The sequence below is a fragment of the Eleginops maclovinus genome, chromosome 22, assembly GCF_036324505.1.
Source record: "Eleginops maclovinus isolate JMC-PN-2008 ecotype Puerto Natales chromosome 22, JC_Emac_rtc_rv5, whole genome shotgun sequence".
Classification (NCBI taxonomy): Eukaryota; Metazoa; Chordata; class Actinopteri; order Perciformes; family Eleginopidae; genus Eleginops; species Eleginops maclovinus.
In genome coordinates, this window is record NC_086370.1 from 14,768,922 (window position 1) to 14,779,269 (window position 10,348).

General features: G+C 40.6%; 1 protein-coding gene across 3 annotated transcripts in view; it reads right to left on the reverse strand.

Annotated features, from left to right (window-relative positions):
* The window catches only part of tp53bp2a (tumor protein p53 binding protein, 2a), a 29,976-nt gene extending 20,341 nt beyond the window's left edge, over positions 1 to 9,635 (reverse strand). For all 3 annotated transcript variants that reach the window (XM_063874816.1, XM_063874815.1, XM_063874814.1), the window contains exons 1-2: positions 9,559 to 9,635; positions 9,120 to 9,277 (exon numbers count right to left, since the gene is read on the reverse strand). In XM_063874816.1, coding sequence (XP_063730886.1) covers positions 9,120 to 9,146 — 27 coding nt within the window. In that variant the 5' untranslated portion in view covers positions 9,147 to 9,277; positions 9,559 to 9,635. The remainder of the gene's footprint in view (positions 1 to 9,119; positions 9,278 to 9,558) is intronic.
* Between the last annotated feature and the right edge of the window lie 713 nt (positions 9,636 to 10,348).

The window sequence follows — 10,348 nt, forward strand, 5'->3', positions numbered from 1 at the left end:
ACCTTACCGAACTGGGTGGTTTTTTTCCTGGTGATGAGGTAAAGGTGCAAACAACGGGCAGCAGTCTGACTCAGAGGAGCTGAGTCAACTGTTTTGTTCCATAGTGATGCAAATTGAAGATCCCCATCAATACAGCGAATCAGCAGTGAGTCATCCCGTCCGTAATCTACAGGGCAGACATTTCCCCCGTGTTCCTCACAGGCCATACAGGACCTAACAGCTCTATGGTGAGAGACCACCCCGGAGAATAAAGCCAAAACGTTTCACTTCCTGTCCCCTTATCAGAGTAGTTGTACTGTTTGCGGAAGGTGGGAACAAACAGGAATCAGTAAACATAATGAATTACACCGTCAGGGGCCAGTAATTAAAATAAAACCTCAACTGGCATCCATTTCATGACGCCTTCAGAGATGAGCGCAGAGCAGCTGACATCATCACAACTTCCCAGCAACGCAGGACATTCAAATGACCCTGTTTATATTTGGAGAGTGGAAGAGAGACAACAAAGTGAGAGGGGTGGAGGAGGGGGGAGAACGGGGCTGAAAGAGAGTGAGATGGGAGGGGGTTTGGAGTCTTGCGGGGTGGCAATACCTACACTGAAAGCCAATTCTCCTCAGCACTAAAGTTAATGATCCAGGTCCAGCACTACCCAGGCCCAGCCTCCATCTGGATGAGTTAGCACTCTGCTGCCGACCTTCATCCACCTAATGCGTGCGGGTGCTGCTTATAGGCTGGGACACGCACACACGTGCAACATATTCAGAATTAGGGTTGCAAAATTCCAGGAATTTTGAAAGATGGAAACTTTCCATGGGAATTAACGGGAAATTATGGGAATAAACTGGGAATTTTCTAAATTGAAGGTTGGCTCTTCATATGGAACTTAAATATAGTTGGGGAAAGTATATCTTAGCATAATCTTGACTAAAACAAACAGATGCCAAATCGATCGAGTATATCCATGCCATTCCTCAATCTCATGTACATAGCACACTGCTTACTGCGTGGCTATTGAGACCACACCCCCTACAGGCACTGTGCATTCCTCCATCACATGCACATATGATTTCTAGAAGACTGGACCACACTTTTGAGCCCAAAGCACAAGAGCATTGAAGCAACTTTATTTATAAAGCCCTTTAAAAACAGCCACAGCTGAAACAAAGTGCTGTACATGGATGAAAACACGTAGCACAAAACACAAAAAACAATATGATATTATGGAGTAATATATTTATTTATGTTTAAATTGCAAATATCACATACAAATGTATTCATCTAGTAGATAGCTAGCTGATAACTTAAATGGTAAATAAGCCATAGCTAGCATCACTTCATTAACCATCTATGAGGCACTCTTATAAAGATGCTACCTCCCTCAAATGTGATGCTGTTTTTATCCGTCTCCTGCAAGATGTTTTGAACATCATTCCAGTTGTTTAGCTAGCCTAACTATTGATATATCTGTTCAAGCCATTGCATTAATTCCCAGTTAGTTCCCATGAATTCCCATAATTCCAATGGAAAGTTTCCAATATGGTTACCCTATTCAGAATTATTTAAACTAATCAGGAATATTTGCATTCATCTTGCACATTGCTTAGTTAAATGCATTAGTATTGAATTATTATCGGCAGAACGCCCACTTTGACTTTCCATTGTAAGCAGACTAGTGTGTTATACAACTTCACATGTGAATTTTTACTCATAAAAGGTTTATTTCAATATATTAATAGGTGAAAAAGTCTCCATAATGCCCTGTCATACTGCAGGGGAATTTCCTCAAATTATCTTCTTAGAGAAACAGGTAAGAAAAGTCCTGACCCCCCCCCCCCCCCCCCCCCACCCCCGTTTTGCCTGAGCCAAATGACTTGAGAGTTCATTAAATATTCATTGATACAACAGCGAGTGAAATTAAACAGTTCAATAACAACTTGATATTACAAAACAGTCGCACAACATCTCACCAGAAAGTGCGTCTCAGGTAACCTTACACTGACGGGGAGCTGCAGTGTCCCGATGTTTGACATAATTGTGCTTGCCTTCCGTCTATCACAGAGGGTGACAGAAGCTGCTGAATTGCACTTCCTGCCTACCTGAGACAGGGCGAAGAGAGAGCCTTCGGGAAGGAGAAGGGGGACGGGCTGCCTCGGCTGCTGCCTATTATAAAAATATATTTCTAATTCGATCACAGCTTCAGCTAAACCAAAGCTGTCTCTCAGAGTGTGGCACTGGGACAGCTCAGAACTGCAAACTGACAATTGTATGTATTGGACAGAAATGTGGCTGTTAACACTGCAGCCAGCACTGTAGATACTTTCAACAGCAGAGCAGCTATAAGGCTAGGTCATTGGGGCTATATCTCAGGGATTAAGTTAATCCGCTATATAAAAATATAGCCTTTCAACAGACCCACTGGCTCAGTATAACTATCATCAGCTTAAATTCAATCGCCTGCAGCCAGGCTACAGACGCTACATCTCGAGTTTAAAAGAGAATATTCTTCTGGGTAACCAAAGCCCAAGAGTAGGCACTTGTTTATATTCACAACTCACATTTAAGTGCTTGGTTTCTGCTTTTTAAATCAAATTAGGTGCCGTTGTGATGTTGTCGTGCTTAAGAACATCTTTTCTGGACACAACAACACAGTGTGTGTGTGAGATGAAAGGCAGTAACATCAAACCCTCAGACCAAAGACATTGTAATAAGAACATCTTTGAGAGAGAGAGAGTGACTGCAGCTGGCAGCACATACTTGACCTGTAGGTAGAGAGCTTGAGAATAAAGACAAACAAAGATGTACTTTAACAGATGTTATTGCAAGGAAACAGGGCTCTTTGTCAATAGTTCTCTCCTGTATGAAATTGAACAAGAAGGCGTCCCTGTGGGGAGGTTCAGAACTATTAAGCCACACACTGTACACTGAAGATATCAAAGCCTAGGGCCTCTTAGTTGCTGATGCGGCTCTTTACTGTGTAACTTGGATCTCTTTGCCATGAAGCAGATGCCATGTATTGCACACCTGAACAGGGAACAGGCTTTTCGAGCCTCTTGAGTTGTGTGGACAGAGGACTCTGAGATGAGTCTTGAGTTTAAAGATCAACACTGTACCCGTAGCCAATTACAGGCAGGAATGCCCTGCTGGAGTGTAAGCGACACTCCCACTGATCGCCCAGATAAGGTGGGTGGAAAAAGTCTTGATGCACGTGTACCGTCCCAAGGAAAGAAAAAATAGAATGATGTTTTGTGTCCCACCTTGATTGTCCACTCTCTCCTTTTGAGGCTCAATTTGTCGGCATGAGGCTGTCAAGATCATTGTCTAAATGCAATTGGTCCCATATTGAGTTAAGACTGATCCAAACTGTCTGCCTTTGCAGTTTCCCATTTCCAGGAATAGACAAACACGAGGGATTGTAATGGAATTACTCTGCAATGTCAGGATAACAGGCAAATGAAAGACCGTCCTGTTACTGAGAACTCCCGTCAATACTGCAATATGTTAGATATTCATTATCTGAGCTTGCTGTTTAAACGAAATCCGATAACATATGGTTACTGATGTTTGCTGTAATATCAGCAAGGGACTTTTTATTCTCAAATCTCCTTACAATAATAGCTTTTTTTCATAGAAATATAACTTGTTCAACGCTGACATTTCAGAAATGTTACCTAAACACGATGATTTGAATTAAAAAAGCTAAAATGTTCATTTAATTACGGATAAAGCATCAGATTATTTATGTAATTAACTGATTAATTGTTCAGAGTATACTGCATGGATTTAAAAGAAACTGACTCACAACTCAAAGAACAGCCCGACATTAATAATAATCTAACTAAGACCCAAAATAACCATATGCACAAAGTTTAATTTAAAGGTAAATACTTATAAGTGAGGAACATAAAGTGTTTATAATAATAATTTTCTGTCATTCCAATGAGCACTAATCCAACCAAAGTAAACAGATAGAAAGAAAACGTGATGTAAAGGGGAAGACAAAGGATTATCTTTCTCTGTAAGTAGCATTTACATGTTTTTTCGGCTTGTCAAAGTGTCAAAGTCTGTTTAATCTCAAACAAAGAAACCTGTAAACCCATGCGTCGCGTGTAATCAGGTTGACCTGATTGCAACTCCCTGCTGATGAGAGAGTGATAAATATTTATCAGTTATGTTAATTTCCTAGGCTGTAAAACTTTGCCTTAAAGTGAAGGCAACAGTATAGTATAATAATACAGTTTGCTGGAGGCACAAGGGAACAACAACTGTGGAAAACCTGCATTATGCTCAATAAAGAGCCCGATATTTAAGTGTCCTTTAGTTTTACTATATATACCTACACTTTATAAACAGCTAAGCAAATTCCAGATGTATCCCTGCCTTGAAGGAGCCTGGATGAAGTCAGATCCAATGAGGCAGAGTGTCAGACAGGCTTGATATGATACCGTGAGATTGACTACCATAGAGAAAACATCTGATCTAAAGCCTGGAGGAGGACTGGGACTACGAGGAGACTGGGTAGTGTGAGGCAGGGTGGCAGCAGCAGAAGATAACAGGGACTATATCTCCGACCATGCCTGAGGGGTTTCACCTTAGGGGCCTTCTGTCCAGACACACTTCAATTACACGTTCTGCTGTGGTAAGCAAACGATGCCACTAGGTGTTGTTGAAGGGAGTCACCTCTGAATCTGATTACACCGGGTTTGTAAGACACTGCAGCATCATCTTCGTCTCCGTTCTCTCTGCCACAGCCTCAAAAGTTGACACAGTTCCAGCATAGCAGTCTTTCAAAAAGACGAGGCAGCAGAAATGTGCATTATGCATTATTCCTCTTCATCTCTCTCACTTTCTTATGCTGCATTAGGAGGGATTATGGGGTGAGGGAGAAAAGGTCAGGGGTAACAAACACGAGGACACGGGCGTAATCAGAATACACAGTAGCCTCATTCAGCTGCGGCATTGAGGGAAAAAAAATACAAGCCGTTTTTACAACGCACTGAAGCTGCAGAGAGCTGTGACTGTTCGATCAGGACAACCCCTTCTCTCCGTCTGCACTGCAGTACTTAGCCTATCATTTACGATCTGCACAATACCTTTCCATTCCTGGCCTACAAGACCTTTCCAACTCGTGCTTATCTGACAGATAAGGGGAAATGGCATTCAAAAGGAACCAGAAGGGAGTGGATGTATCCTTTTGCTCGACAGTCGGATGAGATAATTCACAGTAAAAACCAGGCCGCAGCAAAGTTGAGGCTATTTCAGATACCAGACTTTGCTATTTAAATAGTTTGTCTGCCTGTCCGTGGTATAAGATTTTACTGTATGCAAAACTCATCTTTCTAACACTTCAGCCAGCAATTCAAAATGTGACACTAATTGAAAAACACACACTTTGTTGTCATGTGCTAAAGAGTCTTTGTTGAAGCAGGACAGCGGGTGATTGGAGGAGGCATCATACAAAAGGTCTTTTCCAATGAAGGAACATTTCCAGGAACTTTTTGACCAAACGGGCTAGAGCTTAATTTAGTTCCTGGACAAAAGTCTGTGAGCCAGGGGTACAACTCCCAGAGCATGAGTATCAATTTCTGGACCCCATATGCCTTAATGTCAATACTTGTCGGACATTCAAAACAAACAAACAACAAAACATCAGGGTTGCACAGCAGTAAATTATACAGAATAATGCATCAACTGCAATCATACCTTGTTAAATGGAAAAATGGACTGCTTACTGCTCTTATTCTAATATACCATATCCCATTGGCTCTTCAGATTTGGCAGGAGGGGAAACAAGATATTATTGATGTGCTTCTGCCGTCAGAAACTACAAAGTTCTGCACTGCGAGATACAATAAGTGCATCTAGATACTTAGGTTGTTTCTGTGAACAGTCATATATTGTGTCCCGATATATTTTGCATCCACAAGGAATTGGACCGCATTAGCTTGTTTCCTTTTGTGAAGGATGGACCAAAGTGTCCTAAACTAAAGCAGATTAAAAAGGAAGCATCCAGAGAATCCTAAATGCTCTAATCATGGATGCCACTTAAGTACTTCCGGAACATTTTACTCAGTTAAGAACTACTAAGCAAAAATGTAAACTCGACCCCGACCTTAGTCCCAGCTTTATCTTACTTCCTGGGAATATTTAATGGTAAAGGGTCCCACCCTGATTCCCTAGGCTTCACGTCTGAACCATGGCCACCATGTTCCGAGTAGCTAGACTGTTTGAACCGTACATAATCCTGTTGCTGCTTGAATCTTTCTGGAGTTGTACCACTTCAGTGTGTAGTTCTGCTTTTCACCTCCATTCCCCCAGATGGAAGTCACTCAATAATCTATGGTAAGTCAATACCTGCTCAGGTGACTCATGTGTGCTTCCTCTCAGAAACCTAGCTAATGTGAGGCTGATAACATAAGTATCCAGCAGTCTAACAGGGTGCATCAAAGAAATGATTTGAAATATCATCAATTGACTCAGCAAATATTTTGTTTTGTCATGAAAAATCATGCTTGTTTACATTCTGGTTTATTACTCTAAGCTATCTTAAAAAAAAAAAAAACTATATAAAATAACCAGCTTGTTAAATTGGGGGATAAGTGTATTTTTGCACAATTCTTTTGATGTTATACAGTCAAATCTATTTAATTATTAACATAAAAGTCAAAACATTGCCCTTGTGAGGCCTTGGCTATCACCAATGAGGCTGCTTACGTAACAACAACATACTCTCCCACAGGCTACACACAAAGCCTGTGGTGGCCGGAGAGAAAGCTTTCTCAGGTTTCTGTTGACAGACAAAGCAAAATCAGGCTTCCCAGAGCATCAATTCATTTTTTTCCCACCACAAAGTCTAGCAACAGAGAGATTTGTTGTGGTATAATTGAGACATGTGTGTGGTCGAAGAACAAAAAACTCAATAATGCAGGATGGGCACAAAAGAGTTTATCTGCTTGGAAATCTACACAGCAAGCAACTTATGTCATGGGAGAGGAATGAGGAAGTGCCTTATACCTGCAACATTTGCATCAAAAATAATGCAGAAACCTTTCCCTATTGATGTTAACAGGTTTGGGTTTCTGTTACTGTATCTTGCCAGAGCAATGTGTTGAATATAAATCAATATTAACAAAAAGGACAACATAATATAAGCTTAAAAACCAGCAGAGAATCCCAGACTAAATGTGTCATTACTAAGTAGCGACAGAACAAAGCTTAGTTAGAAATGAATTAATGTATTCTATGGTTCAACAGAGGGTGAGCAACCCTTATCAGGGTGCTGCCACAACACTCAGTCAGGCAAACACACAATGTGCTCTCCACAACAAGCTGTTAAAGAGTCCCTGCAGCTCATTGTGTTCAGAAAACAGTGACCCCTTATTTATCATCCTAGCAGTAATTACGACACTACATTCTCACTACCCCCTGAGCCCCTGGCATGTACAAGCGGGGTCATGGGCTATGGGCGTAATTTCTAAGACAATACCTCACATCAAACATGGATATATAGAGGCCATTTTGTGTTTATCAGACCAACACCAGAAGCTGTGTCCCATTCAAACGCGACAAAACACACACACAGATATTCTCAGGGAGTCAGAATAGGGATAAAGGGGGCAGTTAACAAGGTCTCATGTTGAATATAAAGAAACAAATCTTGTTTGAAAGGGTTTAAGGGTGACAATTTATATTAGTTTCGACAAGATGGGAGCTTGGTGATAACAAATAACCATGTGCCTGGAGCAGACTGAGGTCATGCACCAAATAGATAGGAATCCGTCTCCACAGCTAAGATGATTAATTCACTGATCAAGCTGTTTTACTGGAAGCGCAGGTTGAAGCACAGAAGGGGTATCATTAGGAGAACCTGAGTATACTACCACAGAGGATTACGCTGGATTTGTCCTTAGTTGTTTACATCTTTGTCAATAAAGTGTACAGCATGTGATTTAAAATATCTGTTAACAACGCAAAGATCTAGAAATAACCAGAAAAGCTGAAAACACAAAACACTGCAGTGTTAACATTCAGACAATGGCTGTTCTTTTCTTTACAAACTAAAAAGCCCTGCAACTAATGCTAAACCAGTTTTGGTTTTTCGAAGATTAGTTTATTAAACTGTTAGCCGATCAAAAGAAATTTAACCAGCAAATATTTCGACAACAGATTAATCATTTAAGTCAGTTAAGATGACGAAATGCTGAGCATAGGTTGCTACTTTTTTGTTTTAGATAATGCAATTAATATTCTTTGTTGGTACAATTAAATGATGAAAACAAATGTTATCCTTGATGTCTACAAAGTTGAGAAGGGAACTTTAATTCATACGATTTAAAAAATAAATTATTTTGCTGGGCTGAATGCTTACTAGTTACAAATTCATCCACTACTTCTTTGAATCCTTACTTGCATTATTAAAATAGAACAACGTGTCTAAAATTCTATTTGTTGGGAAGGTTATTTGTCTACTGTGAGCACATACAGACAGACCACTGTCTGCTGTTCTCTCTCCACATACATCAAAGAAGTGCTGAGAGAAAGAGGCTTTGACTGCAGCAAGAGGAATGGAGCCCTGATGATGGTGATGGTGATGATGGTGATGACATGGCAGGAGTCCAGAGCTGAGGTTAGTTTAGTGTCATCCAGACTTGGCAGGTGCCCCCTGCTTGTTGTGTGTTCTGAGCAGGATAATGGATGTGTATTAAACTAACAAAGCGTATAATAAATGGGTTTACAGAGTTAAGTTAATGACTATGTTTTCAGGTTAATGTAAACTGTCCCGAGACAGGTTATAAAAGGCAGTTTGACGCAGGGGACTCTGTCTGCTGTACATGTAGGTAGCTTACGGTAAGAGACCGTATGCATGGAAAGCAAATATATGACATAACCACAGATCACACACTGCTGTCACACATGGTAAACTTCGCAGCAGAAACCTGTGCTGTCAAATTACCAACACAAAAGTAGCAACCGCATCAACTTACAACATCCATTTAAATGGCCAGGTAATACACAGTGGAAACAATGCAGGGTTATTGCGGTGATATAGTGTCGAAAACAGAAATACTATGCGAAAGGAAAACGTTGAAACTTGCAGTCAAGTAATTAAAACATGAACTCACCGGCATCATTTTAGCTTCGTACCGCATCTAGCTAACCAACACAGCATGAATCCCCAACTCGCAGTTTCGACGAAAGCTGTGGGACTGGCGATCACTTTAATCTCAGAGCCTAAAGCCGCGATGGGCAAGGCTACTTTCTCTCGCTTGGGGGTCCCGTCCTGCATTCAAAACACAACACTTAATTATTTCACAAGTCCAACTAAAATGCACAACATATAAAATACATTAATGGTATCCCGTGTCGAGGACCTGTTGCAACAAATAACACAAGGCCTTGACGACAAAAGTTTCCCTTGTAGTTTAGTGAGCATCGAACTTTGAAACTGCTCGTTGCGAGAGGTAATGAAGCGTAAAACACTCCTCTTTTATTATAAAGTAAAGGTAAAACTAATCATAAATCTATTCAGAGATTATTTTATACGTTCTAGTTTTTGCTTACCCGGAGACGCCAAGGTAATCAGCCCGAAACCCCGTTGACAGACAGTGTTGCTCCGCAGCTCACAGCCTATCCCAGAGTGACGTATCGGGAGGAAACTCATTCCAGTTTGGAATTCAAGCTCCGCCCCCTTTTGGAACAGAAAACACCCCCAATGGCTAAACCTGTCCGGTGTACATACATGCCTTTACAGTCGCTTGAAATAAAAGTTAATATCTGCCTAAGCTTTCTATCAAATCCTTCATTTGGACAGAAATATGTTTTGGATGCAAATTAAACTTGCATTAAAAGTGAAGATCAACCTGAGTAGAACAGAAAAAAGCAAGAGGTCTCACACTGCTCGTATTTCACAAGATGAAAGCTAAAGTTTGCTTTCCTAGTTCGGTTAAGTTAGAAATATATATATTTTTTAATTTAGATTGAAGCTTGATTGATCAATAATACTCAAACACAAACAGTTGTCAATAAACAAACGTCGTCTCATAAGCTTCAACCGCATTTCTATCACAACAAGCCGACCGTCCTCCCATAGACTGTAAAGTGTCCTCTGAGATGGTAAACTCCCATTTGCTGAGTGCGACTGTCTAAAAAGGGCAACGCCGAAAAATGATAAAAACAAAACATTAAATAACTTCCCTGTCATAAAGTTTTTTACTTAAATCATCATTATAAGTAAGCCTCATTGGTGGTAGCCAAGGAATCAAAAGGGCAATATTTTGAGTTGTATTAAGGGTAGGAAACTGTAGGCACAGGATTTGACATAGATATCATGTCAAATTAAAAATGATTTCGA